This window comes from Piliocolobus tephrosceles, chromosome 5 (genome assembly GCF_002776525.5).
Source record: "Piliocolobus tephrosceles isolate RC106 chromosome 5, ASM277652v3, whole genome shotgun sequence".
Taxonomy (NCBI): domain Eukaryota; kingdom Metazoa; phylum Chordata; class Mammalia; order Primates; family Cercopithecidae; genus Piliocolobus; species Piliocolobus tephrosceles.
In genome coordinates, this window is record NC_045438.1 from 143,042,790 (window position 1) to 143,056,264 (window position 13,475).

The window sequence follows — 13,475 nt, forward strand, 5'->3', positions numbered from 1 at the left end:
AGCTTGAGAAATAAAACAGAACTTTCCAGGACTGTTAAGAGTCCAGCTGACAGTGAAGGTCATGGATTCTTGGTGGTTCAGGGCTTAATAGCTATGGGATTTTTTCCTGCAGCCCTCAGCAGCCCAAATGTATATGGAGAGGTAGGCAGCTGGCTTGCTGCAGGATACAGGATTTCCAGGTGCGTGTGTCCGAAAAACAGTGGGGAAAGAAGGAGGAGAGGATATTGATAAGGACTAGGTGAAGTCATGGATGTTGTGGGCTGAGCAGTTAAGAACGGACAGGAAGGCAGGACAGGGGTGGCAGAAGAAGAGAAAGCCAAGCCATCCCCAGTCTGGAGGCCTTGAAAAAGTCCAAATACTGGTACTTCCAGGGGAGAAGAAGTGAAAGGCTGTAGTCAGACGCGGAGGGCTAAACTGCTTTTTCACCATGGAATAAGCTGTTCCAGGAGATGACGAGATCATGTGGCCACAAAAGCAAGTGGAAGTAGGGTAGAGGTGAAGGGGCCATGAGCTGTGAGGAAGGGTGTCAGGGTGTCAGTCACCCAGAACCATGACAGGACATGGGTGAGAGGTGGTGAAATAAATATATTAACTCATATTGAATATAGTTTCATCTTTAATGATTTCAAGGCACTCTACTACATACAATGCTCTCAGTCATTCTTATGAATTTCAATCACCTTGTGATTGAAAGAGCTCTTCTTGAGACTGGAAGAAAATGTTCCCTGTTATTTACATTTTCTGATTGAATGGATGGATTCCAGATAAAATATGCTAGGGCCTGAGAGGTTGCCTGGTTGGGCTCTACTCCTGGAGAAAACCTCAAATACGTATCAAATCATTTAAGTACACACATTCTGTCAGCATGGAAAATATTCCTCCTACTTCTTTGTAAGTTTTATGACTAAGGCATAATCAGGTTCCGACATACCTCATTTTATTTATACTCACAGGTATTGTGAGTGCCTCACGGGTATTGCATTTTTTGCCAATTGAAGCTTTGTAGCAACCCTGAATTAAGCGAATCTGTCAGCGCCATTTTTCCAACAGCATGTGCTCACTTCCTGTCTCTGTGCCACATTCTGGTAATTCTCGCAATATCTCGAACATTTTCATTATTATTATATCCGTTTTGGTGATGTGATCAGTGATCCTTGATGTTACTACTGCAACTATTTTGGAGGACCATGAATCACACCCATATAAGACAGCAAACTTAGCTACTTAAAAGTGTGTGTGATCTCACTGCTCCACTGACAACCATTCCTCTCTCTCTCCCTTTCACCAAGCCCCCCTATTACTTGAGACACAATATTGAAATTTAGGCCAATTAATAACCCTGCAATGGCCTCTAAGTGTTCAAGTGAAAGGAAGAGTCGCACATCTCTTCACTTCAAATCAAAAGCTAGAAACAATTAAGCTTAGTGAGAAAGGCACATGGAAAGCCAAGACAGGCTGAAAGTTAGGCCTTTTGTGACAAAAAATTAGCAAAATTGCAAATGCAAAGGAAAAGTTATTTAAGGAAGTTAAAAGCGCTACTTCCATGAACATGTGAATGATGAGAAAGTGAAACAGCTTTATTCCCGAGATGCAGAAAGTTTTAGTGGTCTGGAATGAAACATTCCCTATGCCAAAGCCTAATCCAGAACAAGGCTTTAACTCTCTTCAGTTCTATGAAGGCTGAGAGAGGGCAGGAAGCTGAAGTTGGAAGCTACCAAAGGTTGGTTCATGAGGTTTAAGGAAATAAGTTGTCTCCGTAACATAAAAGTACAAGATGAAGCAGCAAGTGCTGATGAAGAAGCTGAAATAAGTTATCCAGAAGATACAGCTAAGATCATTGATGAAGATGGCTACACTAAACAACTGATTTTCCATGTAGATGAAAGAGCCTCCTATTGGAAGAAGATGTCATCCAGGACTTTCTTAGCTAGGGAGAAGTCAATCTCAGGCTTCAAAGCTTCAAAGGACAAGCTGTAATCCCAGCTGCTTGCGAGGCTGAGGCCGGAGAACAGCTTGAACCCAGGAGGCAGAGGTTGCACTGAGCCGAGATCGTGCCATTGCACTCTAGCCTGAGCAACGAGAGGAAACCTCCGTCTCAAAAAAAAAAAAAAAAAGAAAAAAGAAATTGCCACAGCCACCCCAACCCTTAGCAACCACCACCCTGATAGTCACAGCAGCTATCAGCATGGACACAAGCAAAACCTTCTCCAGCAAAAACGTTACAATTCACTGAAGGCTCGGGTGACTGCTAGCATTTTTTAGCAACAAAGTATTTTTAAAGTATATATATTCTTCTAGACATAATGCTATTGCATACTTTAGTAAACACAACTTTTATATGCACTGAGAAACCAAAAAGTTCTTGACTCACTTTACTGCAATGGTCTGGAACCAAACCCGTGGTATCTCTAAGGTATGCCTGTTTACCTAATTCATGTTAGATGTCATTAATTTCTTCAAATTCCGTGTAAACGCACAAGATCTACAAGTGTAGCAAGATTTTTGTCTATTTTACCCAAAGGAACCTGTGATTAACAAGCATTATTTTAATAACTTGGGGTAACCATGTTTGAGAAGACATTATAATTAAAGCAATATTATAGAATCTGGCAATTTGGAATGGTTCATCTTGGTTCAAAACCATCATCTGGCATTTTAATGGCATTATATTCTGTCTACATCAAGACAATGAAGCAGATGTCATGCAAAAAAACAGCAAGGCTGTCAGAAGTAAATTCAGCCATTATTCAACTCAATTAGGTAAACCTTGGACACAGAAAGCTGGACTTCTGTCTGACCTCATCTAGGATCACATTTCTCTTTTAAAATTCTTGCTTTGTCTCCATAAAACTGCAGATCATGCTCTTTTGATGATACATACGTGGTTTAGCTACTCAAACACAGGAAGAAAATATGGCAAAAATCTTTGACCGGAAGCTGGTGGGATTAAAAACAGGAAGCTGTCAGTCTACAATTACCAAAAGAAAGAAATTAATCTTGATGGTAGATTTGGAAACCAGAGCCTCAGTTTTACTCGAAAAACAACAGTGGACATTCACACTCAGGGTTAAGGGGAAATCAATCAGAGACTAAGGGAGGCAGCAGCTAGGGCAGACATCTGTGCAAACCAACCTGCCAACATGTCCGGCGGGGCCTTTTCAAGTAGCTCCGCTTCTTTACAGTTCTCATTTTTCTTTTTTAACTGAGATTTCAGGAGCTAAAGGAGTCTCATGAAACAAGTTTATTCATTTCCGTAAGAGATAAAGTTGTAAGAACTAAATTTCCAGAAGGTGGGAACTGTTTCTTATCTATGCTGACACTGTGCATACAAATAATGAGTGAGAGGAGAATCCACTCTATAGAAGTTGTTTTCTGCCTGTAGTTAAATGAGAGCAAGAAGCCCCAACACTGTATTTATTACTGGGCGCCAGCTCACACACACACACACACACACACACACACACAACACTGTATTTATTACTGGGCACCAGCTCACACACACACACACACACACAGTGTTACACAGACAGAAAGACAGAGGATTTGTTGTCCAAATAAGCACCACAAAAGGTAAACCAAAATCCCAAAACAAAACCTAAGCAAGACATGTCTCTCACAAGCAGGCAGCACTAGCGCTGATGCAGCATTTGCACTATATGCATTTGATTTGCACAAGACTCAGAAAATAGTTATATGTGGCAGCAAGAAATAGCAAACTAGATAACAAACACACCAACTCTCCATGCAAATCTCATGATAAACTATTGAAACAAAAAATTATATTTTAATGTACTTACACTAATTGATTTAAAATTCAATTCCAATGCTCAGCCTATGCAACATGGCAACTGTCTCCAGAATGGCACATGCTTTACTGCTGCAAGCCACACCACAACAAAAGGCTACCTACTGCTTTGCAAACTGAAGAGACTACCAAAACACAGCAACCACCTTTCTCTTGTTTATATATAAACTCCTATTTCATCAGCTTTCTCCATAATAACCTCACATTTTCATACCTCATACCTGTATTAACAATATCATTTAATACTAAAAAAAAAAATCTAGCTTTGTTTTGGAGAACAGTCAAGGTTCTTGACAGTAGAAAAGCTGAAGGCTGTAACACAGAACAACTTCCTGAAGAGAACTGCCATCACAGACAACCCTGAGAAAACAGATGACAACACTGAGGCTCTAACCCCTTCCCTAGTTCAACCCGTAGGGCTGTCACTGTCTGAGAGGTGAGGCCTCCAAGGACAATCTATAGCAAAGATTGGAAAGTTAACAAAACACATGATAACAGTGATTTGAGTTGGGGTGATTTTTAAATTTAACTTAATTCTTCTTTATACTTTACATGTTCTCTATATTTTGAATTAAACTTTCCATATTTAATGAGGAGAAAATGTCATCTTAGAAGGGAAGGAGAGAGGGAGAGAGAAACATCCTAACATATTTGGAGACAGGAGATGGGGAGAAAATATGACATGTAAATACTACAACTTTTAATTTAAATCCTTCATTTTTTTCCAACCTGCATTCTCTTGACTATAAGAGCTGATTACATACACACACACACACACACACACACACACACACACACACAGACACCCATATATATGTTTGTGTGTTTTGAGATGGGGTCTTACTCTGTCACCCAGGCTGGAGGGTAGTGGTGTGAGCACAGCTCACTGCAAGTTCAAACTCCTGGGCTCAAGTGATCCTCCCATTAGTTGGGACTATAGGCATGCACCACCACACCCAGCTAGTTTTTAAAATTTCTTAGTAAAAATGAGATCTCACTATGTTGCCCACACTGTATATTTTCATACATTTGATTTGGATGATGGATGTTATTTTCAGAATTATATATGGGTAAAATCAGAAATTCAGATCTTTGGAGTTATAAGTTCATTTATACAGAGTCATTCATAGACTATTCAATAACTGATTACCCAAACTGAGAATCTTCTGGGCTCTAACTCCCCCTGATTCACCTAGTTCCTAATACCTCCTCATGAGACCCTTTTCTGTTCATCAATCACCACCAGAAGTGCCCAAAGCAAGGAAGGAGATGAGGGTCCCCATGACAGGCTCAGAAAACAAATTTGATGGGATAAACGAGTCATACAAGGTCTAAGGATTCTAAATATAGTTTCATATTCTCCAGTTTATCATGAGTGGAATATATGACATTACTGGAAATACATTTTGTTTTGCATGTTCTATTGTGTATTATTTATATAAAGCAAATATTCCCCTGACTGATAGCTTGGACTTAAGGCATACTGGGAATGTAGGAGAAAAGATATGGTTACCCATTTCTCCACCCTCTCTAGTCACAACAACCAAAACCAATAAAATTATATGTTTCTTCTGCCAAAATCATGTAATGCAATCTAAGGAACTTCAAGAGTAAAGGTATAACATAGAAACCACAAAATATTAGGCTTATTATGACAAGCTAATTGTGTGTGTTGGGTAGGAAAGAGGAAAGCAAATAAATACATTTAGGTAATTTAATTCTCTGACAAGGTATTTTCCAAATTTTAATCTGCACCTTCTCTCCGACTGGTCTCTTCATGTGAATTGCCTTCCTTTCCCTACTCTCTCCTCTGATTTCTCTCCATCCATTTGCAGTAAATCTCCTCTGCAAAGCCAGCCTGTGCTCATTCATCTCCCACTTACACCCAGTCATCTCCTGTCTCATCTGCTTCAGGTTACCTCAGCTAATGAGTTCATGGTTTGAAGGCAGGGCCACTGTGGTATGCCCCGTGGTACATCATCCAACAAGGTACTGGGCATGGAGTAAGTGTGAAGTGTACGTGCTCATCCAAAACCTCAGTTAGTACCTACTATGTGCCAAGAACTAGGGATTTAAGATTAATAAAAACATGGTCTTTGTTTAAGCAGCTCCCAGCCTAGAAGGAAAAACAGGTGTGTTTTGTACCGTGCCTCTCACTTTCTCAAGGATATTGCTGATTTATTTATTTATTAGGGCAGTCTCCAGCAACAAATCTCTCTTTCTACTGATCATTTCCCTCATTACAGCCATATGGTTTAAGCATATGCTTTTGTCTCCCATTTTAAACACAAACAGAAATCCCCTGTAATCCCTCAGAGTGCACTAGCTACATCCAATTTGTCAGTTCCCCTTGATAGCTGATCTTCTCTATGAAGTTGTCCATACATGCCACATCCACTTTCTCACTTCTGAGTTCATCCCTCAACCACAGCAGTCTGCCCCTCCCAACCAGACCCCTAGACCTGCTCTCATCAAGGTGCCTGTGTTATCCATGTCACCAACCCACTGGACACCTCTCTGCCTGCAGTTTGTTCAGCCCCAGCATCATTCTGCAGAGCCACCACTCCTTCCCAGGCCCTGGTTTTTCACTAGTCTTCTTCCTACCTTGACAGCCAGTCCTTACCCAACTCCATTTGTGGCTCTTCCTAGTTTACCTGATCTCTAAGTGTTGAGCTCATTCCAAGTATGCCTCGTCTGCACATCTTTCTCCAAGTGACATAATCAACAGCCATGCAGTGAAGACCATCTTGTACTCATGGCACTCACCTTGCTCCATCTCCAGACCTCTCCTCCAAGCCCCAACCTCACATATTTGCCTACCTTATAGCCTCATCTAGATGGAGCTTGGAGGAGAGGTCTATGGAGGTCTTGTAGGTCCTACACAAATAGATCTCAAATTCTACATACCTAAAACAGAATGGCTACCGATCCCACCCCCCAGAAAAAACTTGTCCCCCACCTACCCCAGGCCTTCTCTGTCTCGCTGTCATATTGGTCACCCAGTTATTAAACAAGAATCTGAGAAGCCATCCTTATTTTTCTTCTCTTTCTTTCCTCACTGCCCTTACCCACACTTACCTAATCCATCAGCAACTCCTGCATCTAAAATAAAGCTTACATCTACTCTCTCTATCTTAATCCCTAATGCTGCTACCTTTCTCCTGGCCACAGTCATCTCTTGCCTAGATTACTACAAATGTCCAAATTAGCTTTCTACTTCTACTCTTGCCCTGCCACCAGTCTATTCTCTTTAGCAGAAAACAAACAAACAAACAAAAGATCTTCATAAACTATCTAAAGATTCATCTCCCACCCCTAAAATGTTACAGTGGCTTCCAAGGAAAATACTCCTAAATCCCAACCTCTTTCCCACAAGGCTCTACATCAACTTCATCTATATCACCAACGCTGGTGCTAGCCCCCTCTTGCATCATTACTCACTCCTTCCCAACCTTGTTCTTCATTACGCCCCAGCCAAAGTGGATATCTTTCAGTTCCTCAGAGATACCAACCCCTTTCTAGGCAGGAGAAATAGCATGAACAAAAGCCCTGGGAAGATAATATTCTTTGCCCTCCTTTTACAGGGCAGGCACCTTCTCTTCCACTAGGTCTGTTGAAGTTACCATGGCCACAGGGAGGCCTTAGGAGACAGAAGTTTATTCTTTATATTAGCCCCATCTATTACTCTCATAGCACTTACTCAAAGGTACTGTTACTTGATTTATTTATTTCCCTCTTTGGAGCATTTGTTTCCCAAGTTAAAATGTAAGTTCCATGTGGGCAGGGACCATGTTCACTGCTGGACCTTAACACTTAGCACTATGCCTAGCATATAGTAGAAACTCAATAACACTCATGGAATATTTAAGTGTATGAACAAGCATTTACAACACAGTATGATGTGTACTAGTGCAGGAAATGATCCAAAGTTCTTTGGAAACATGAATAAAGACTCTCTACAGATGAGAGGATACCTGAGTTAAATCTTTTGGAATTTGTCAGGATTAGAGCTATGATAGTGGTGCTGAAAATATGAGACAGCCTGATTGTGTTCAGGAAGAGGAAAACAGTGGTATTCTGAGTCAGGCTATACAATTTACATTTTAGCAGGAAAGCCAGCCATTTGAGAGCTTAGGCAAAGAACAGATACTGTTTGAATTATAAAAAGATAACTCTGATGACAGTATGAAGGATCACTTGCAAGAGAAGAACTAGAAGCAGGGAGACTAACTAGAAAGATGCAAGGGAGAAAGTGACTATGGCAGTGGAAATGAAAACAAGGAGAAAGAATCAGACCATCAGATATTAAGATAATATGTTTAAAAGCTTAGCAACCAATCGAATATGACAATAAGGACCAAGAGATGAACATGGCTCAGCTTTTAACTTGTGAGACTATGTGAATGACAATGCCATTAATTGAGATACAAATACAGAATACAAGCAATTTTTAGGGGGGAAAGTGAGGAGTCCAGCACGGGACATAGTGAGTGTGAGGTGCCTGGGGCTATCCTTGTGGAGATGCCCAACAGGCAGCTGGTAAGTGGGGATGAAGACCTGGGTACAGCAGAGGTCATAGATTTAGAAATCAACATACACATGGGAACTTTCTTCCTAGAAACAGAGGTGATTAATACTTGTTTAATATTTGCCTGAAGATTTTCACAAGAAGTTAAATGGAAGCTATAAGTGAAAATACTATTCTTACTCAATGTTCTCTGGGAAGAAAAAAAAATGGAAGAATCCAAACTAAAAATAAAAATGGTTAATTTCTCTGAAAATCCTACAATACTAAACAAATAAGGCTGCCTTTTAAAGAAAATAGAGATTCTAAATATTGCTCTGAAGTGTCTTTGAAGTCCAGGGTATTATAAGCTCTTGCCAAGTAAGGTGGTGCTTAATAATTTTTTTTATTTCATCAGTGTTAATTTAGAAGGAAGCGAGCACATTATAAAGAAACACATGTACAAAGTCGCATTACTGAAATGTAGTTTAAGGAAAATGGGTTGTAGCTATTGTTAACTCATGATTACCCTAGCTAGTTCTCTGTTGGCTTTAAGGATGATGTCAAAACCATTCCTAAGAAAGTTTTGCTTCTTGGCAATTCCCATCGCCACCATGGATTCACTTCTTACCTCATCCTACCACCCACTGCTGTCCACACTTCTTCTCCAGAACTGCCCGTGTGTGTGATTAGAGACCAGGAGAGCTTGCCTTGAAGACACCTAATACCTGAAATTCTAGCCAAGCAGGAGTCAGAGGGCAGTCCCAGCTCACCCTCTCCACTCCACTGAAATGGAGGCTAGGGACACTTAGCTCCCCCAGCAACCAGCTACCCTGATAATCAGAGAACCACAAGACTTAAGCTTCAGGAAGGAAGGAGTCCAAGGTGAACAACCAGCAAGCACAGGGCCAGCCTTCCATTCTGGTGCGTTCACCTCCCACCACGTGGGGAAGAGAGAGAGGCCTGCGAAGGGCTGTGAAGGGAACTGAGCAGGCCTCTTAAGGCCAAAGAGCTTGAAAGGGAGTGTCTGTCCCCACTGAGCCACTTTTAGTCATCCATAAGGTTTAAATGACTAAAAGTCTAGGTTTTCCTGCTTCTTTGTCCCTCAACTTGCAGGCAAGGCATTGCAGGAGGAGCATGTTCTATGAAGGGCAACTGTTCCCAAAATTCCCCTCCCACCTCCACCATGCAAGAAACACAGTTACCATGCTACACATGTCTACAAGGGGCCTCCAGCCCTTCCCTGTATACACTCTGCCTTCTGGGAGAGCAATGGGAGGGAAATTCTCTGCCATCTGTGAATCCTGTTCTTCTTTCAGGAGGGTATTTTGACTATAACTATTATTTTAGGGAGCTTTCAGACATAAGCATCTCTCTGCCTTTTACCTCAGTCAATCTAATTCCTGCATCCCAGCAACCTACACACCCCCCAACTACAAACTCAGGTATCTAAGCCCATAATCCTGACTTTAAAAGCTTAACAAAAAATATGAGGGCATGGATGAACAAAATTTACTAATATGCCTAATGGGTATTTCAGAACACTAAGAGGACAATGAAAAAGGGGGATTTTTACATTCAACATTTTTAGGTTTCTTGTTACTGAAAATAAAAAAGCAAAGAAAATAAAGCCCTCTCTCTTTTCATCCACATTATACTTGGTGCCACTATACAAAGTATGCAGCCCCTGGCACTCTGGTAATAAGCTGTGAGTAAAATTCACACTCGTGTAAATCTGGAATTACATTAAAAGGTTACTGTTTTAGTCTTATGTGAAGTTAAAGGATTGCCAAATCCCTTCATCACTCAAGCTCTTTGAAGAATAAGACACAGTCCTGTAGAAATCCTCAGACCAAAACACAAGGGTTTTGAGTAAGGGTTTTGATATTTAATGTTTAAGAGGAGGAGAAAGTCTGAGAAAGGAACTAAGTGAAGGGGTAAAAAGAAAGCATTGTTGTATCTTCCGTTTTGAGGAAGAACAGGTTACTTGCTCTCCTCACCCTGCCCAGGGAAACTCACACTGGAGAGAGGCCAGGAAATATCTTCCTCAGGCAGGTGCCTATGTGAGCCAGCACCTCACTCACGTCCTCGGGCGACGCCATCTTCATGGAGATGTTGCACTTCTCAGTTTCCACAACCATCTGCAAGAACCGGGTGGGACACTTCTTAAGAATGAGTCCAGTTCCTTCTGTTTTAAATTATTTTCAATATTGTAAACCACATAGTCACACAGATATATAGTAATATAATATTAGCTGTTTTTTAACAAGGTTCGAGGGTAGCACATCTCACATACGTGCATGAACACCCAACCATCACGCTCATGAACTACAAAAGAATCACAGTATTAGCTTTTCAAGAAGCACTTCCTTAAAATGACGCACTTAATTTAAGACTCAAAGAAGTGTTTGGGTAGCGGGTGTAAGTATTGTCAGAAACATCTAGAAACTGAAGCAAGTGTTTCCAAGGGCCAAGCTGGCAGATTCAAATAGACTCCCATATGATAGAAACTGAATTCCCACATTCAAACATGACTCTCCTTTTACCAAGATTTTGTCCTGAGCTGCAGTATTACCAAGTTTTTATATCCCTGCTATGCAGTATAAGTATGGCTATATCTTTCTGTGAGTACCCATGGGCAATCTAAAAGCTACCTTTAAAACACACACACACACATTTTAAAAACAAGAAACCTTATAATATGCTTAAATAAAATGTTAAAACCTTTTGCTCCTGGGAGCAAAAGAGAAATGCTTTTAAAAGTTTCGATCGGCAGGGTGCGGTCGTGAGCTCACACCTATAATCCCAGCACTTTGGGAGGCCGAGGCAGGCGGATCACAAGGTCAAGAGATCGAGACCATCCTGGCCAACATGGTGAAACCCTGTCTCTACTTAAAAAAAAAAAAAAAAATTAGCTGGGTGTGGAGATGCGTGCCTGTAATCCCAGCTACTCAGGAGGCTGAGGCATGAGAATCACTTGAACCCAGGAGGTGGAGGTTGCAGTGAGCTGAGATCGTGCCACTGTCCTCCAGCCTGATGACAGAGCAAGACCCTGTCTTAAAAAAAAAGAAAAAAGAAAAAAGAAAAGAAGAGAGGATACTTGGATACTTGGAATATTAAGGTAACACGTTAATAAAATGTTTGGTGTTAGGTTTAGTGTCAGGCTAAGACTCATTCCTGTAATTAATTGCTGGAGATGTCCAAAATACATGTCAAAAAATGCTGAGACTCAGACAGCTAGTCCTCTAAATAAGTATAAATTAACTTGTGAAAAGGAGGGCAGGTCACAAAAGGGGCAAGAAGTTGAAGATGTACCCATTACAAATAAGAAGAACTTCAGCCACTTAAAAAAAGATGCCATTTTATTTAATCTCAAAAACATTCATGTAAACTGGGTGTGGTGGTGCATGCCTGTAATCCCAGAAACTCAGGGGGCTGAGGCAGGAGGATCGCTTGACCCTAGAAGTTCAAGACCAGTCCAGGCAACGTAGCAAAACCCCATCTTCCCACCCCACAAAAAATTCCCATAAAATTCAATCCTCTTAGATTATCACTTCATCAAAATATCCTCACACATTTACTTCCTGTTCTTACTTTATCTATACAAAAATATGATGGAGAACACTGTTTATAATGTGCAATGCAGTTTTTAGATTTTGCCTTAGACTTTCCTAAAATTAGCCCAAACCGAAAATGATAATAATGTAAGTATTTCAACATATGCATGTTAAAAGGAAAAGTAATGCAAGGTATACCAAAATGATGAGATCAAAGGAAATAAATAATGTACATGTTTAAGATGTCACTTTTTCATAAATACCTCCAGAAGAATCTGTCAATAAGTATTTAATAAATACCACTTCTGTGCTAGTTAGTTGAACTTAAAAAAAATTAAAATTCCTATTTTTCAGCACCTTCCTCAAGAAATGAAAGGCAAAGCCTTTAAAATTCTCCAGGCAAAGGCTCCATTTGTCTTCTAAAAGCTGGTTCAAGAGATATTCCTCTTGCAAAAGGCACCAAGCATTATTGTACCTGGAGACTAAACAACCCAGTAGTCTATAAGATGTTTTAAGTAAGACTAAATCTACTTAGTGCAATTAGGCTCATAATTTTCATATGCACATCATCTGTGCATACGCATGTTTTTAAAAGCCAGACACTTTTGATTTGCCATTGTGTCCATGCTCTGCACCCCACCCCCAATCTTCCCACCATGGGTAATTATATTTGTCACTACAGGGGTACTTTTACATTCTTCACATCTAGCGCATCTATTCAGTTCACAGTTTGGGTGCGAGTAATTAGTAATTAGCTTATTCTAATTCCACTTAATCTTAACACCTAATCATCTTTAATTGCACAGGCTTGAATAGAATGACAGAGAAGAAAAAAGGGTGACAGGTGGAGGAAGAAATGAGGCCTTCAATTCTACCTTACAAGCAAGCACTCACAGAACCCTGTGTAAGATGTCACCACCTTTGCATAATGTAAAGACTGCAACAAAGTGATGGAGGTGAAACCAACACAATAAGTCACCTCATCAAAAAAAGGAAAAAAGAGTTTCCTATCAAATACTCTTTTCCCTGCCACTTCAGCTGGGGAGGAACAGAATGTTTGAAACACATTTTCCTTAGACACCTAGCAGGATATAACCCATGATATCTAATATACATTTAAAATAATAATCAGAGACATAAGCCATAATAACTTATGTATGATTCAAATTTCCCACCCCACTCTACTGCCTTTTTTAAGGTCAAACAACCTGATTAAACTTTTTTTTTTTTTTTTTTTTTTTTTTTGAGACGGAGTCTCGCTCTGTCGCCGGGGCTGGAGTGCAGTGGCCGGATCTCAGCTCACTGCAAGCTCCGCCTCCCGGGTTTACGCCATTCTCCCGCCTCAGCCTCCGGAGTAGCTGGGACTACAGGCGTCCACCACCTCGCCCGGCTAGTTTTTTGTATTTTTTTTAGTAGAGACGGGGTTTCACAGTGTTAGCCAGGATGGTTTCGATCTCCTGACCTCGTGATCCGCCCGTCTCGGCCTCCCAAAGTGCTGGGATTACAGGCTTGAGCCACCGCGCCCAGCCAACCTGATTGAACTTTAAGGGCAGCACGTTTTACCTCCTGGGTTCACGCCATTCTTCTCCTCAGCCTCTGAGTAGCTGGG

General features: G+C 40.8%; 1 protein-coding gene and 1 pseudogene across 1 annotated transcript in view; both read right to left on the reverse strand.

Annotated features, from left to right (window-relative positions):
* Nucleotides 1-13,475, reverse strand: part of CARMIL1 (capping protein regulator and myosin 1 linker 1) — a 341,373-nt gene that overhangs the window by 172,626 nt on the left and 155,272 nt on the right. Inside the window, exon 5 of the mRNA XM_023209724.3 lies at nt 10,329-10,450. Coding sequence (XP_023065492.1) covers nt 10,329-10,450 — 122 coding nt within the window. The remainder of the gene's footprint in view (nt 1-10,328; nt 10,451-13,475) is intronic.
* LOC111541170 lies at nt 10,533-10,649 on the reverse strand (annotated as a pseudogene).